This window comes from Callithrix jacchus, chromosome 13, assembly GCF_049354715.1.
Source record: "Callithrix jacchus isolate 240 chromosome 13, calJac240_pri, whole genome shotgun sequence".
Lineage (NCBI taxonomy): Eukaryota > Metazoa > Chordata > Mammalia > Primates > Cebidae > Callithrix > Callithrix jacchus.
Window position 1 is genome coordinate 30401706 of NC_133514.1, and position 17925 is coordinate 30419630.

Genomic DNA, 17925 nt, shown 5'->3' on the forward strand with positions numbered 1-17925 from the left:
AAAAGTGCCTGTTCGTTTTGAAATGAGTGTCTTCAAGAGTGCAGAGAAGCCTCTATTTTAGAAAATAGAAAATGACATGCATTAAGTCGCACCTTGGGATTTTCTTGGCCTTTCCTGTTCCCATTCTCATGTCTTCTTTAAAACCCTCAATGTATGGTACATGAGCAGCAGCATGAGTTAGAAGTGTATTCTCAACAGATAATGTGCTTTTGAGTTAATTATCCAAACTGACCAAGTTATGCCTGGAAATGTGTCTGTAAGGGACACAAATGTGCCAGTTGCACCAAATTCTAGTATATTGGCATTGAAGTGGATCTCAGAAATACTTAAGTGGTAACCAGCCTAACATCTTAAATGTGTTTTTAAAAAATTCAAGTTATTTTTAATGTTCTTAAAAAGTCTGTTTTTTGAATCAGTATTGCCTGTTTGTGTAATTGATTGTCTTAGCTTATTTTATAAGGATTTCTGGGAAGAAGCTGAAGCCTTTTCCTATATGGAGCTCTTATTTGAGAGAACCTGGTCTCCATGGAACTTTCTCCTATAATAGGTTTTATAGTCCTGCTCCTTTATAGTCCTTCTCCAGCTTCTATATCTCCGCTTGTCTCCTCTGAGGATTTTTCTTTCACTCTCCTTTTCCAAAATATTGTTACTTTCAAGGTTTTATGCACCTTGCAATTATCTTTCTGTATTCCTTTCCTTAATGAGCTCATTTATCAAATAGCTACAACTATTAATCCACTATTCCATTTTGTATCTCCCTGGAGCTCCTATCCCCAGTGCTCAGCCCTCCATAGGTATTGAGCAATTGGTTGGTTGGTGGATGAGCGGGTGGCAGAGTGAATAAGTGAATGACGTTCCCTTGACAGTGTGCGAACCTTTTCTGACAAACCATCTACAGAATGTCATTACTTTGATGTTTTACCTCAGAAGCTACCTACCTCAGTGAACCTTATCTGAGAGTTTCATACCTACTTGAATTTTTTTTTTCCTTGAGACGGAGCCTTGCTTTGTCACCCAGGCTGGAGTGCAATGTTGTGATCTCAGCTCACTGCAACCTCTGCCTTTTGGGTTCAAACTATTCTATGCCCCAGCCTCCTGAGTAGCTGATTACAGGCATGCACCACCATGCCCAGCTAATTTTTGTATCTTTAGTAGGGATGGGGTTTCGCCATGTTGGCCAGGCTGGTCTCGGACTCCCAACCTCAGATGATCCGCCCACCTCAGCCTCCCAAAGTGCTGGGATTACGGGTGTGAGCCACCGCACCTGGCCCCTACTTAAACTTTACAACTCAATTTCTATTAATAGTTCTGCCTTTTTTTCTAATCTTCTAGATTCCCCATCTCCCCCCAACAAAAATGTAGTCATCTTTGACTTTTCTATCTCTCTCTTCTGTTGTGAATTTGGCTTTCTAAACCCAATTTTTTTTCTTTCATAATTTCTCAGATTTAGCCCTTGTTTTCCATTTTTCTATGACTGTCACAGTTCAGGGTCTCATCACCTCACACCCAGGTTATTAGTGTGTCTACTGCTAACATTTCCTCCACCCCTCAATCATTTAGACATAACAGACCAATTTTTATAAAATGTTATGTTGCTTTTTCAAAGGCTGAAGAAAAAACATTGAGAATCTTTGAGATAAGTATTTCAGTAAATCAGATTGCAGTAGGTTAGAAAAGAAATGGAAAGATAAGAGAATCAGTGTGAATAGAATGATTGAAAAGTTTGGCAGATAGATTAGACCATTTACAGAAGACTTGAATTAGGTACTAGTTTCACTTTACAAAGCGAACCCCTTTACATAGTAATTGTTTTTTTAAAAAGCTGAATATATTAGAAGGATAAATTTAAAAAAAAAAAAAAAAGCCCTTGAACAGTTACAGGGTAAAAGTGCAATTGTGGAATTGAGATTTTGGAGGACGTAAGGCAAGATGGAGTCCAAAGTATAAAAAGAAATACTCCTTTTACTTCGTTAGAAGAAACTTCTGTTAAGGATGAAAACAGAGCTATAGAGAGAGTCAACTGTTAAATAAAAACAAGTATACACGATGGCGCTTTACCAGATGATCTCATTCTTAACTATTTGTATGCTTTTCCTTTTCTTCAGCATGTTGACATAGCAGCATTATTGATAAAATACAACACGTGTGTCAATGCAACAGATAAGTGGGCATTTACTCCTCTCCATGAAGCAGCCCAGAAAGGAAGGACACAGCTGTGTGCCCTGCTGCTAGCGCATGGTGCAGATCCAACCATGAAGAACCAAGAAGGTCAGACACCTCTGGATCTGGCAACAGTAAGTCCTCATTTCAGATACTGAGTATTGTTCATTGTACTTTCAGAGATGACATTAGCTTCTCGGACTCAGCAGCTTACTTTTAGTAGTGTTTATTTCACTTAGAACAAAGATTTTCTTCTGAAAATTTTTAAAGTTCACACTTTCTATGAAAATATAATTTAACACTCTTAAGGCAAACTAAACAGTAAGTTAATTTAATTTTTTTGCCATTCTTAGCCTGCTGGGAAAACGTGGATCATACGAAAAATCATTTTTAGAGTGTACCCTTAACAAATTATATTCAGTAAAATATCTTGTGCCTTCTATATCTGGCATATTATTGTAGAGCAACTAATGTTCATGATAATTTACCAACGTCTGTGAGACAGTCAAAGAAAAATTAACTCTGGACAGTATTATTTAGCTGCAAACTTAAACACTACGTCATCTTCTCTGAACTTTCTGAAAACAGGGATTTACTATGTAGTCACAATAATTTCTCATTTTTTAAGCCAAAAATGTTCTTTTCAGGGTATGTTCTGTTTCACTTATTTATTGCTGAGTAACTGTTTCAAAACACTTTGGCTTAAAATAATAATGATTTATCATTTCTTATGATTCTGTATGTTGGCTAGGAGGTTCTTCTGGTCTTACCTGGGGTCACTTGTGCAACTGCATATAGTTGGTGGCTGGGGCAGAAACCTGAAGATGGCTTCACTTATATGCCAGGGGCATTGACAGACACAACTAGAAGGCTGGAGCCTCACTAGTCTCATGTGGTACCTCATCATTAAGTAGTCTTGTTAGAATTTCTTCACAGAATAATTGCGTCTCAAAAGGGAGAAAGCAGAAGCTGCCATTGTTCTTTAAGGCTAAGCCTGGAACTGACATGCTGTCACTTTTGCCACATTCTGTTGAAGTCAGCTTAGGTTCCAGGTATAGGAAAATAGATCCCACCTTCTTTGAAAGGAAAAGCAAAGATTTTATGGACAACTTTAATCAGCCAGTCTTCCCTGTGAACACAAATTAAATCTATTTTTCCCACATTCAAATTATATTTAACAGGGGACAATAGTCATCACTGGGTCCATAGCAATTCTAAAATTCAGTCAGGCACTTGTTATCAGGGCCATCTACTCTGGAGTTAGGGAATAGTCCTTGATTATGGGACCAGTTCTGCTCCCAGAGGATGGATCTATATAACTGCCTTTTTTTTTCTTTTGAGGCACAGTCTGGCTCTTTCACCCAAGCTGGAGTGCAGTGGTGTGAACATGGCTAACTGCAGCCTCGACCTCCCAAATTCAAACCATCCTCCCATCTCAATCTGCTAAGTAGCTGTGACTACAGGCACATACCACTATGCCTGGCTATTTTTTTTTTTTCTTTTTGTAGAGACTGGGTCCTGCTGTGTTGCCCAGATTAATCTTGAACTCCGAGGCTCCTCCCTTGGCCTCCTTTTTCAGCTTCCCAAAGTGCTGGGATTACAGATGCAAGTCACTGTACCCAGCCTCTGTAGCTCTTGGCTATGCCCTCTGAATTATCCTTCTCTTTTTATAAGAAATGGATCATACAGCCAAATTACTTTCTCAACCTGTTTTCTCTTGCTAGAAATTTGGGGACGCTGAGCCTTTTATCATTTTAATCTGTCTGTTCCTTTTAGTTCAAACTAGTACAACTCCTCCTTTATATACTTTTGGATTTCCCATCAAATTACACACCACTGTATCAGCCAAAAGCCCAGCCCACAAATCTTTTGAAGACAGGTCCCTCTCTAACATGGATTCCAAGTCAAGGTGCAGTGGGGCAATACCCATAAAATCCTTTGAGGCTCTTTTATCTAGCCAAGGGAGTTCACAAGGTACCACCTTAGAGGTTCTTTAAAGACTTTGAGGTAATATATCTATAACTCTATATTCTGAGGCCGTGTTTTCCTGTCAGCACACTGGATTTGACCTTTGGCTTGAGGCTGTTTCTACTTGGAGAAACTTTTCCTGGTGGAAAGACTGGGAATAGTGAGTAATTTTATTCTCTAACCTACAAATCTTGGGTGAATACATTTCCTTAAAGAGAACTAAACAGTTCCTTTCTTAGTTCTTTTCTCTCTTCCTGTACCTTATCATGGGCAGATGAACACACCAGCCCAGTTGGCGAGGCAGAATTTGTTCTGGAAATCTCCTTAGCCAAATTTAGAAGTCTGTTTAGGTTCATGTTCTGCCTTCCATAAGACCTCATGTGCCAGTGCTGCCAGACATTCTGCTCCACAGCATCAGTCCCCTTTCTCTCCCCTTCAATAGCACTTGCCTGTCTTCTACTCACAGCCACCCTCAGCAGTCACCAGGCCACCCTTCATGCCTCCAACCAAAGCCACATGTCCAGCAGTACCTCACTTCTAGGTACCAGTATGCATTTCATTTCTCTATTGCTGCATACCAAGCCATCCCATAACCTAGTGAGTGTTTTCACATGATGATTTGTTATTTCTCACATTTCTGGAAGCTGACTGGGCTCGGCTGGGCAGTTCTTCCTGTTTTGCAGTTACCTTCACCTGGGAACTCAGCAGGGGCTGGAGCTTCCGGAATGGGCTTTCATCCTTCAGGGCTCTCCCTGCATAGGATATCATCACTCATTAGTCTAGCCTAAACTTCTGTACAGCATGGCAGATTCCTTCTAAGAGAATATAAGTAGGCACTGCCAATCCACTTAAAGCCTGGCCCAAAAGCCTCAGAACATCACTTCTTCTGCATTCTATTGGTCAAAACAACTCACAGGGTAAACCAGATAGATTCAAAGGGAGGGAAATTCAATGGAATGCATGCATGATGGGAGGAAGGAATTGATGGCTGGCTGTCTTTGGAGACTGTCTCCTGCATACTCAAACAGCAGTTGCATCTAATACTTAAAAACTGTAAAGTTTATGAATAAATGAGCCAAATTAAAGTGTCATCCCTTTGAAATTTTACCACATGTTAATTGTACACAAAATTATTAAGTGTGAAGTAAATAACCAGATTATTATAGCTGTTTAAACATAAAATATAGTAAATATGGAAATTTTTTCTAAAGAAGGGTGACAGTTAACACTGAAAGTGCTTGTTTTTAATGAAAGAAGAAATATTTTTTTAAAATTACATTGTTTTTCTGGTTCTATCTACCAAAACTATTTGGAGCTGTAGATAGGAGAAGGAATAATCAAAAACCAGTAGGGGATAATGAGGCATTCATTAAGAAAAAAATTCACAAAGCATTTGGTTCTTAATGAAAAACTTACCATTTTAATATATAGTATTTTCATTTTTTTAAAATCTTTTTTGTAGGCTGACGATATCAGAGCTTTGCTGATAGATGCCATGCCCCCAGAGGCCTTACCTACCTGTTTTAAACCTCAAGCTACTGTAGTGAGTGCCTCTCTGATCTCACCAGCATCTACCCCCTCCTGCCTCTCTGCTGCCAGCAGCATAGACAACCTCACTGGCCCTTTAGCAGAGTTGGCTGTAGGAGGAGCCTCCAATGCAGGGGATGGCGCCTCTGGAACAGAAAGGAAGGAAGGAGAAGGTGAGTAGACCCTGGGAATGCTCACTGATTTATACCTTTTGTTAGTGGAACAGAATTTCTGTATGTTCTAGAGCATCTATTGACAACCAGAACGTCTTCTTGAACCACTGAGTGGATCTTATACTGAAGTTGTATCAGAACACACGTGAGAGGTCATTTCAGGAATGAAAACTAAAATGATAGCTGATACATTTAGATTTTTTTAATTCATTAAAACCTTTAGGTTTTTCTATGTAAGTAGCATTCTATAATATAAGAAATACTATAATTAAAATTAGTATTATAATATTCTATACTTATATTTGTATGTATTAATTACAATAATCTATAATTCTGTATTCTAACCACAATATTAGAATTAATACAAATGCTAATTTGATAAAGATAGAACATTCTGCTTTTACTTCTCAGTCAACTTCAAAAATAAAGTATCTGAATTAAATCTATGTATTCTGTATTATTTTATGCCATGTAAAATCATCTGACAGCCAAGGGTGTCAGAGTCATAGCTTTAAATGGATACTGAAATTTTCTTTATAAAATTCTTTCTGAGAATCTTTAATATGTTTCTGTTTTAGTTGTGGGTCTTGACATGAATATCAGCCAATTCCTCAAAAGCCTTGGCCTTGAACACCTTCGGGATATCTTTGAAACAGAACAGGTAAACACTCTTGTATATATTTGAGTCATTTAAATTAAATACTAAGAATTAGGCTGGGTGTAGTGGCTCACACCTTGGAATCCCAGCACTTTGGAATGCCTAGGCAGGATTGCTTGAGCCCAGGAGTTTGAGACCAGCCTAGGCAACAAAGCGAGACCCCCATCTCTACAAAAAAAAATTTTTTTAAGTTTGCTGAGTGTGATGACTTACTGGGTATCTGTAGTCTTACCTACTAGGAGGCCAGAGCAGGAGGGTCACATGAGCCCAAGAGTTTGAAACGGCACTGAGCTGTGATTTTGCCACTGCATTCTAGCCTTAGTGACAAAGCAAAACCCTATATCAAAAAAAAAAAAAAAGAAAGAATTCTTAATTACCACCCACCTCTTTCTCTTTTGCTTCTTAGGAGCTATGTTTAAACCCACAAAACATTTTATAAGAAGCCAGAGGAGCCCGGTATTTTATACTTCTTCCCAAAATCGTCTAACAAATGAGTCTTTGTTATTTTGTTTTATCTTTATAAGCAACTTAGCGATATGCAGTTTATTAAATGTGAAAACTTAGACCATACAACTACCTCAGAAGAATGTTTTCAAAATTGTGCTTGGTTGTTTTTTTTGGAAAAGCATCAGGCTTTATTCATCTCATTTCATTATTTATGTGGCTAGGCTCCTGAAGCAATTGCTCATTAATTCAGAAAGCACAGTAGTACTCAGACCAGTGCACCTTTTAAAAATTTCCCCTTACAAAGTTTCTGTCATCCAGTTGGAGTTTTAAATAATCTTGAACCAAAAATCGGCCATACATTCCAATAGACACATTCTATTTTGGAATACATCTTAAATGTCTGTGAAGGTCTAAGGATGGAGTCATCATTAGAACATTTACGATTTAGGATTCTTCTGTTTGTTTCACTGTTTTTATACAGGATAATGAGTTCTAATATTGTATGCTTTCATTATCATGGTCAGCTTTAACTACTGAATGATAGTTAAGTCCTGAGTTTAAATGGACTATTGATATACATGAAATTTTAGAATGGGAAAGTGTTTAGAGAAAATTATTCTCCCAGGTGTAGGGATCACCCTTGTATAATAACACCCATGTTAGTTCTCCAGCCAGGGAAGATAACTTGTTACAATTTGGGACAAGTATAGTAGAATGCTTGTAACTTAAAGTGTGCCAAAATCTGCCCCTAGGTATAATTCGTTTGTTTTGGGCTTTGCACAGAGATGTAATCTCAAGTCTACGTATATATTAAATTTCATAGGGCTATACTCCCTTCAGAGGCTCTAGGGGAGAATGTATTCCATGCCTCTTCTAGCTTCTGATGGTTGGCAGCTTCCTTGGCTTGTGCCCATGCTACTTCAGTCTGCTTCCATTTTCACATGGCCTTCCTGTCCTCTGTATCTCTTCTAAGGACATTTGCATTGAATTTGAGGCCACCAGTATAATCCTGGGTGATCTCCTGATCTCTAGACCCTTAACGTAATTTCATCTGCAGACACCCTTTTTCCAAAGGAGTTGATATTCACAGGTTCTGGGGATTAGAACATAGACATACCATTTTAAGGACCACCATTCAGCCCACTGCAACATAATGTGACCCTTTATATCTTTTCAAGACCTAGTCAGCTTATCAGAGGTGTCACCCTTTCAACCACATACCTCTACAAATCTTCCCCATTTTAGAATAAATCTATCTATTTTTTTCAATTATTCTTTATATGACATAATTTTCCAGTATTTCATCAGCCCCTTTGGCCCGTTATGCTTCCCTTCTAGGCTTATAGTCACTTTGGAGTTAACTTAAAAACCAGGTCTTTTTTTCTTTTTTATCTCAGTTATGCTGGTTTTTCTTCTGCCTTTTTTAAGCTACGTTTTTCATTATAGTTTATCTTTAATAGTCTTAATGATAAGAACATTTGAGTAGGGATAGCATTGGACTAAAAGAAGACCTTAATTCTAAGTATTTTTTACCCTCTTACTTGCAAAATTGGGCTAAAAGACATTTAACCTATCATTTCCTTGACCTATAAAACCTAAGGCCTACAAATTTTCAGATAGTTAAAATTCTCAATAATATTGTGCTGCTCTGTCAGTTTTTAATACAGTGAAGCATCACATATGCCTTTGGTCTGATGGTTAGGACTTTATAGACTGCCGTAATCATTTACTTTTCCAACCATTTATTCATCCTCTGTTTTGGAGCTTCCTTAGGAGACTATTCTAAACAGTAAGAATGCTTTATCCTTATTCTGTAACTGAAGGTGTGAACGCTGTTTTAAAGCCATTATCCTCTGCTGTTCCCATATTACAGCTATTGCCATTCTCCCAAATCATATCCACAGTAATTGTAAAATTTCAAACACATCTTTGCTGAATAAACCGAAGACCTAATTCAAACAAATAATTCAAATTTACTGATGAAAGTTTCCTAAAGAACATTAGTTTTTCTTCTTTTAGTCAATTTACTTTGTGATTTTATGTGTTATTTCTTCTTTTTAACTTTATATTGTATAGTCTCTTTGTCAATAACTGACTTCCTGTGTGTGGTGTTTTTATCACATTTTATTGATTTTAATAGTTTAATAGTTTAGTCTCCCAGTCACTCCTTCTGACAGCTTGTTTCATCAGTTGCATGTTCTTTTTTTACTGCAATTTTGTTCTAAGTAAATGGTTCCATTGATTTTTCTTTTGGCCAGAATAATTTCTATAGCCTTTTCTTGATCAATACATAGACTATTGCATTTAAAGCATATTACCAAGCACAGTTCCTTTCCTCCAGACAAGTGATACTACCTTTCTTTGTATTGAATGAACTGTGTTTGACTGTCTTCTGGACCAATCATCAAGCAATCAAATTTATTTTTATTTTAATTGCAAATGTTATTTATCTAGCCTTCCATTATAAAGTAATAAATTTGATAACCTTTTCCATAACTTTTAACTCTTAGCATTTACTCCCATTAACATTCTATATCAGTAAGATGTGATGATGGTCAACATGTCTATATAGTGGAGGAAGAGTGAGGGTGCATGTATTGTATTCATTTAATTCATGTCTATTTGGCTTAAGCCAGGGAGCCATTGTTTTCTGATATACTTTGACATGCTTATATGTCTCATTGCCTCTGTTCCTCCTCGTGGATACCAGTGGGGTATGGAATGTAGTTATTTTATTTCTGGTCCCAGAAAAAAACCCTTCTTCTACACATCATAGCCTTACTTCCTATCTTCACAGTTACTCTCTTGGAAGTCTCTGAACTTCCAAGTTCACGTTTCTCATAGATACTTTGCCAAGTTCTATGTTAAATAATATATACCTATATCCTTTCTAGTTAATTAAATATAGTACCCATGTGACTTTGGTCCTTCCTTTATAACATAGCTTCCTACTATGAACACTTTTTCTATGGGAAAGACAGATTTTATTTACATTGCAATTCCTGGAACATAAATCCTATCACTCGGATGACTGCTTGTGGACATTTTTATGGTTAACCTGTATATTTTCATGGAAAGTGACCAGATATATTTTGATTTCAAATTCTTGAAGACAAAAGCATGGCCCCCAGTAAATTAATTGTGAACCTTATTATAAAGTTAGTTCTTTATAATACTACTACCATAATTGCTGCAGTAGTACTACTGTGCCATATAACCTTTTAAGCCCAAGCAAGAGAAAGGTCTTTTTCATTAAAACTAATTTTCTCTCCCCACCCCAGGTAAAATAAATCTTAGAAGCTAGCGGTAGCCCTTCTTGCAGTGACCTTTTTGCTTTATATGCAAGATGACTTCAACTGATGCATGGATAGTCTTTATTCTTAAGATTATAATTTTGTTTTAATGTATACTAGATAGAAATAACTAGCCCAACAAACTTGCAATTTCCTGGGTATAATAACTAAGTCATGGTTTAAAAAAAGGAGCAAGTTAATTTAAATATGATTTTCAGAGAAATATGTCTAACAGCTGATAGAGCTACATATAAAATCCCTGAATCTTGAAGCAACATGTCTAAAATCCAACTAACCATTTCCCTCCAGATACTTCCATTTCTTTTTTAATACAATAGTCTTGTAGTTACCCAGCTGCAGAATTTTGGAATAGTTTTTAATTACTTTCATTCCTTTTTCTTTTTTAGCCATTTCTATTTAACAGGCCCTGTAAATACAGTTCTCCAGTTGCTTTCAGAGTCATCCTTTCCATGCCACTGCATCTCCATCTCGTTCCCAGTTGTTTTCCCTTCCAAATCTGCCCTTCAGCACCAACAATCTCATCCTCCTAAAGTACAACTTTGATCATATTACTCTGCTGAAAATACTTCCCACAGCCTTTGGTATACTTCTGAACCCCTTAATTTGATAAATAAGACCCTTTAAGATCTTCTTAGTGCCTACTGCTCTGCCGTTCCCTCCTTTTAATCCTTGATACACATTCTCCTGTAACCATTTTGACCTACAGTACTTAAGGTCCCTCAAATACTCTGTGTTCTTTTAACTGATTTTCCCTTTGCACATGCTATTCCGTCTGTCTTAAGCACCCTTCCCGCCTTCCCCTGACTAATTAACTCCTGCTGCTTAGCTGAATTACCACCTTCTTCTGAGAACCTTTTCTCATCTCCTTCCTGTTCCTTCCTTCCCAGCCCTCCTTGCAGCCTTGACCAGAGTTCCCATAGGGATTCTCCCAAGACATTGACCCATTTTGCATTTGTTTCTTATCTCAAGTAAATAGCATGAACTTTGGTTAGCACTCTATTTCATGGCCCCACTCTTTTACTATCAGTTATTTGGATCAACTTTGTAATTTTCCGACTATAGTGGGTCGTTTTAGAATTAAATGAAATGTTCAGTTACTTTCTAAAGAAACGTATAGCATAAAGAAGGAGCTTATTAAACATTGTATGTGTGAATGAGCTAACATAAATCTAAATTCCTTAGCTTTTAATTTAAGGATTTTCAGTGGCCACTGCCTGCTAAAAATGTGGACACATATATTGGCCACCATGTAACTCAGTGCAACTAAATTTAAAGTTTAATCATTTCAACCTTCTAGGCATCCTTTTAAATAATATAAACAGGGAAAAATAGATACAGCTATACATCTCAGTTCTTCTGTGTGCTATTTATATGACTTCTGTAAGTACCAGTAACCTCATAAATACATCAATAGTACTTCATTATCCATCATTGTAAGGATTAGATGAGGTAATAATGTAAATAAAGTGCTTTGAACTGTGCTTAATATATAGCAAGTACACAGGAAATATTGAATGGACGAATTTTGCAAGAACAATGCATATTTATATTCAGTTGCAAGAATATAAAGTTGTGCCATTCACTTTTTGTTTTTCAGATTTCACAGGTTAATAGCTTTTCATCACTTCTATTCTTCATAGCCTAATAAACATTTTCTTTTTTTCTTTAGTTACTTATTTTCATGGTCATTCCTTTTGTGTGACTGTTAAGTATCTAACTAGATAAATGCCAAGATAGCATAGGTAGATCACTTATCTACTGCTATGTAACAGGTTACCCAAAACTTAATGCCTTAAAATAACAAATGTGAATTACCCCACAGTTTCTGTATGTCAAGAATCAAAGCATGGCTTAGTTGGGTGCCTCTGGCTCAAGATCTGTCCTGAAGCTGCAGTAAACTGTCAGCCAGGTCTGCAGTCTCACCTGAAGACTCACCTGGCAAAGACGGGGACCCACTTTCAAGCTTGCTCATGGTGTCGGTTGACTGGCCTTGATTCCTCCCCTGTGGGCCTCTCCACAGAGTCACCTTATGGAGTATTACTGTTGCTGCTTGATAAATTACTGCAAATTTAGCAGCTCGAAACAGCACACATTTTGTGCACAGCTTAGTTGTGTCCTTTGCTTCACGGTCTTTCACAAGGCTATAGAGTGTTAGCCAGGGCCAGTATCTCATCTAAAGACTCCACTGGGGAAGGATCCCCTTCCACATTCTCACATGATTATTGGCAGGATTCAGTCCCTTGCAGCCTGTTGGACTGAAGCCCTCAGTTCCTTGCCATGTGGCCCTCTATAACATGGTTTCTTGCTTTATCATAGCCAGCAAGAGAAAGAAGATCTGCTAGTCACCTCTCATCACCATTGCTGTATTTGCTTGGTTAGAGGCAAGTCACTAGGCAAGCCTGCACTCCAGAGGAGGGGAGCACACAGGATATGATGTAAGGAGGCGAGAATCATTGAGTCTGGCTGCCATAGCATGGCAGCCAGTTCTAGGGTGAGCAGTCCAAAGAGTGAGTGCCCAAGATGGAAGCCATGGTCTTTTTATTACCTAATGTAAAAAGTAATTTCCCATCACTTCTGCTGTATTGTATTTGTTAGAAGTGAGTTCGTAAGTCTGTCCCACATAGGGAAGGGATTATAGTGAGGGTACAAATACCAGGAGGTAGGAGACCACTTTTCACAGTAGATGTGAGGCCTTGCCTTCTAAACTAAGTGACTAAGTATCAGTCTCTTTGGGTTGTTTTGTTGGTTTGGTTTGGGTTTTTTATATTCATTTTATGATTGGAGCTATAAAATGAATAAATATGTTAAATATTCTCCATTACTCCTCTAGAACATTGTAGAGAATATTGTGTTTTGCTGGCCTGGTATCTACTTCCTCCAGATACGCACTATATGTATCACTTCAGAAAACTGAGGATTCTCTGAGTTGAAGTTACCACATAGATATGAAACTCTTGGTTTTAAACTGAATTTAGTTTAGAATATTTAGAGGAAAAAAATGGGACATCCATAAAATAGTTTCCAAATTGTATTAAAATCATATCTAGCTAAGAATGTAAAGGCTCCTCCTATTTGGTGAACTATTCTGTCTCAAAGATGTGTATTTCAGATTTTTTTTTAAGCTTTGCCGAAAAGTTTCTTTTGGGTGATTGCCTGCTTTTTGCAATGAAGCAATTATTGCTTAAATGGCCACTTAGAAGCAATATAGAAAATTATTTCCAAAGAGTGAGTGATGCATGCTCATTTCACTGGAAAGGTCAAACTCATATTTTATTCTGACAAAAATCAGCAGAGCTCTAGGCCTAATTTGTCAGTTTTTTGAATGTTACATGCAAGCTAAAAGTGGAAAAAAGCTATCTTGTTTGAGTTGGAAAAGGAGTGTCTATAAACGAATTTCTTGGTTTTCCAAGGAATAGGAAAATCAAAGACTAATCTCGTAGACTGGTATTTGGATTTGCATGTTCAGCCTTCAAGAAATGTGGCTACCCAAGTTCATGTGTGTTCAGAACATAGCCACTGGGTGGTAGTAGAGTCACGCTACTTCAGTTCATAAAGGAATTAGGTGACTTTGAGCCAACTAATCATCTCCGTTTTACAGGGATGAATAATCAAAAATTAAAAACCACTATGTTGTATAAAAATAGAATGTATTTTAAGCAGAAGGGATTGTTAAGTCTAATTTATAAGAGAGCTGAAAAACCGTGTACTGTTTTCTTGTCCAAACTAGAATTTTAAAATGTAGCCTCTATATAAATCAGTTTGTAATCTAACTAAATACTTGAGATATCAATCTCACTGCTTTCTAAGGCAGCCTGTCCCAGGCTTGAGTGTTTCTTAGCACTGAGAAGTTCTTCCTTATCTTCACCTAAAAACTGCTTTCTCCTTTTCCTGCACTGTTTTCCCATTTTCAAACTACTGATTCCTCCTCTATCTTGAGGCAAGCAGGAGATAATAGGATGAAATAATCAAAAGGAAATATGGCAGTGATCATTTTATATTTCTATGGTATTGTTTCTCCCTTTTTAATTCTCATGGACCAAAAGCAAATCTAGGAGTACTTTAAGTAAGAAAAAATGCTGATGAGTCTTTCAAGGCAACTTTAAAAAGATTGTAAGCTCATGTTTATAAAGGAAACAAAGAATTTTCATAATTTGAATGGTAATCCTAGCATTGTAGACAAATGGAAGAGCTTTTATCCTATGAGGAACTGTTAAAGATTTCACTACTAATGTTTTTCATTTTTCAGATTACATTAGATGTGTTGGCTGATATGGGTCATGAAGAGTTGAAAGAAATAGGCATCAATGCATATGGGCACCGCCACAAATTAATCAAAGGAGTAGAAAGACTTTTAGGTGGACAACAAGGTAAGCTGTTCAGGAAAAAACAAATTTCAGAAATTAGTGGTACAAGGTAGAGTTGGGGCTGACAGTTGAACTTAGGCACTCTAACCCCAGAACCATTCACTGAACTGTTGTAGTACCTCCTGTGCCTTCCCCATCTCAGTTATTGGCCTCGTGTTCCCTCTAGCTTTAAAAATCTGAGAGTTAGTCTTCCCTCTTTCCCGACATTTCGTATCCTTAATTTCTCTGGAATCTCTGTACTTTTGTCCTTTCCCATGACTGTCACTTGATCCAAGCCACCATTTTGTCTCCTGGATTGTCCCAGCTACCTCCTGGTTTATCTCCAGCCTTCACATTTGCTTCTTTCCAGTATCTTCTCTGCAATGTGAACACAGTCTTTTCATAATGATTATATGATCATATCACTCCATTGCTTAAACCCCTGTAATAGAAAGAATCCTGTTGCTTTTAGGATAGAACTGAACATTTCCTAACATGCCTTTTCACAATGTAACCTTTCTTATCTTAAACCCTTCTCCCTCCCCCATGACTGTCAGCTTTGTCTTTTTCCATCTTACTTTGCTGTTACAAGCCTCTTTCCCCTCTGTGTTTATCCATTTCTCTATTTGTTAGAAGCACTTTGACCATAGGAAAGCAAAGGAAGAGAAAGGAAACAACTTGAATCAGTCAGTTAATCTACAGAGCTAATCAAATTACAAGAGTGATGTGAAATTCAAACTGGAAGATTCTGTGCTTGAGTCTTGCTTATTTATCTGTATTTTAGTTCATCCATGAAACTAACAAAGATAACATATTTTAAAGCAATTGTAAGTGGCTATTTCAAGCCATCTTACAAGAGTTCTTAGAGGATAATTTTTAAATTTTAGATCTGACTACATTGTGGTGTCAGTGTATGTTTTTCTTTTGTGTCAGATATATGTTCATATATGTTCATGATAGAGTTTAATTCAACAAATATTTGTCGAACCCTGCGATATGTACAAGAAACTCCATAAGAACAGATAAAATCAATTCCCAAACATCTCCATTTTTATCTCCTGGATTTGAATAAATTTGTTTAAAATAACCTGATTTATCAGGTTCAAATTGCAAACAGTTTAGGCTTGTTCCAAAATGTCAATTATTTATTATGAAGTTTTTTCTAAAAGTAGTGCAGACTTTTGTTTCATACGTTAATTTTTCTCTCCTATAGGCACCAATCCTTATTTGACTTTTCACTGTGTTAATCAGGGAACGATTTTGCTGGATCTTGCTCCAGAAGATAAAGAATATCAGTCAGTAGAAGAAGAGGTAATATACATCAGAAAACTTTCATTTGCTTTTCTTGAAATCTGTGGATAAACCTGTTTTTCTAGAAATAACCTCGTCTTACATTGCCTTGCGGTCAGGGTCACGTGCCTATTAATCAGTCTTTCTTAGCCATCGTGGTAGAATATTGCCAAAATTAAAATATGACTGTTTCACATGGTTTTCACATTATAAGCCTGGGTTTTCTAATGAGTGGGGCCCATCTGTTTTTTTATTCTGGAGATTTTCTTGAAATTCATGCAAAATAAGGAGCCTATTAGAACTATTTTCTTATAGTCCCACCTAAGAATGATACGAAATGAAACTCTTGCCTCATAGAGAGCATATGTCTTTTCATCCTTGTTTTTATGCAATTATAAATGTGACTATAAAATAATATGCCTAATTGTCACATATGCTTCTGGGTCTGCCTCATTATTCTGCATCACATTTCATTTCTCCAGTCACAGTTATTCTGAGCCCTTATGAAGGCTCCTGGTGGTCAGATGGCAGTGAGACTCCTTCTCCACTGTTGCTTATGCCTCACTTCTTACCATAATAAACAAAGGGCCTAATGCCATTATTATAAGTAAGCTACCTAATTCACCTAATTCTGTTATGCAAATACCTAAGAAGAAAAAGTTATGCCTAATTTTTCTTATTATTTTTTTTTAATTAGTACACATTTTATTTTCATTCCCTGGCTAGAACTCTCATTAGAGAACTCAGCACCATGACTCTAGGGCTGAATTTCAGCTCATACTTAGGCAGCTTATCAGAAGGCATCATGGGTTCCAGTGGCTTAGTACCTAATTATTCTCCTAGCTGCTAGTACATTTTGATAATAATGTCAAAAATGTAATAACTCTTCATAAGCGAAGCAGTAAGGAAAAGAATGCACTCTATTGAGTTAATTCCCTGAGAAACTTAGGTCTTTAAAACATTTTTCTTTTCCATAATTACTTTTAATTTAGGGAGTGGTCAGAAGAAAGTTACTCCCTTTAGTAGAACATTATGGTCAGCTTCGCCTGGCCTTTGTAGATATTCTTAGAGATCCCAAGCTGAAGACTACTGAGATTATGTGGAATATTTCACCTACGGAACAAATATTTATTGGTCTTTTTAAAATTGTTTATTTTTAACATTTGTCCACTGAGTAGTAATTGAATATAAGGAGTTTTTGTTTGACTTAATCAGTGTTAATTCTTCTCAATAAGATAAAATGGTAATTGTAGATGATTTAATGTGATTTTTATATGTTTCCCCATTGTGTTTACAGAAAACTCCTTCAGAACTTTTATTTAAAAGTAAATAAAAAGTGCATAAATTTAATATTTTTGTTTGAGATTATTTTCTTACCAGAAATACTTACCCACTAAACTTGTTCATCAATTTATAGTGAATGCCTATTTATTTATTAATACTGAATTTTTGACTCATCAATGAAATAATAAAATTGAAATATTGAAAGCAATGAAAGGAATGTTATTAGAATTATACACTGGCATGTTTTTATAAAATTAATTATTTTGTTCTATAGATGCAAAGTACAATTCGAGAACACAGAGATGGTGGTAATGCTGGAGGCATCTTCAACAGATACAATGTCATTCGAGTAAGTTTTTAAAGTTTCAGGCTTGCCTGAAAATCAAATCTAGACAATGATAAAAGTTTTTTAAGTCATATTTTCAAACTGTCAAAGATAATCACCTACTGCCCTGAAGTCAGATATCACTCTTCTCACTATAGTATCTCTAACTCCCCAAAACAATACTTAACTAAAAATAAAGACATTCTGAAAACACCAAAGCTACAAACAGGAGGCTAGATCAGCCTGCACTAGTGATACATGGATATTGGTCTCCCTGCTCTTCTACAAGTACAGGCCATAGCTGATAGTTATGTTTATTATCATTTGAAGGTTGCATCAAAGTCTTGGATCGTCAATCTAATTGAACCAGTAATTACCCCAGAATATATATATCTCTTAATCTCAATATCTTAATTTGTAATATGGAACAGATGAC

The 17925-nt window shown here is 36.6% G+C and overlaps 1 protein-coding gene across 4 annotated transcripts in view; it reads left to right on the plus strand.

Annotated features, from left to right (window-relative positions):
• Positions 1–17925, plus strand: part of TNKS (tankyrase) — a 193974-nt gene that overhangs the window by 159675 nt on the left and 16374 nt on the right. For 2 of the 4 annotated variants that reach the window (XR_013525585.1, XR_013525586.1), the window contains exons 18-24: positions 2106–2294; positions 5591–5828; positions 6407–6489; positions 12564–12682; positions 14494–14614; positions 15804–15901; positions 17439–17513. Coding sequence is in view for 1 of the 4 variants with exons in the window: in XM_002756912.6 (XP_002756958.2) it covers positions 2106–2294; positions 5591–5828; positions 6407–6489; positions 14494–14614; positions 15804–15901; positions 17439–17513 (804 nt within the window). In the remaining 3 variants the exon portion in view is untranslated. The remainder of the gene's footprint in view (positions 1–2105; positions 2295–5590; positions 5829–6406; positions 6490–12563; positions 12683–14493; positions 14615–15803; positions 15902–17438; positions 17514–17925) is intronic. The other 2 variants (XR_613140.5, XM_002756912.6) reach the window with 1 other exon arrangement.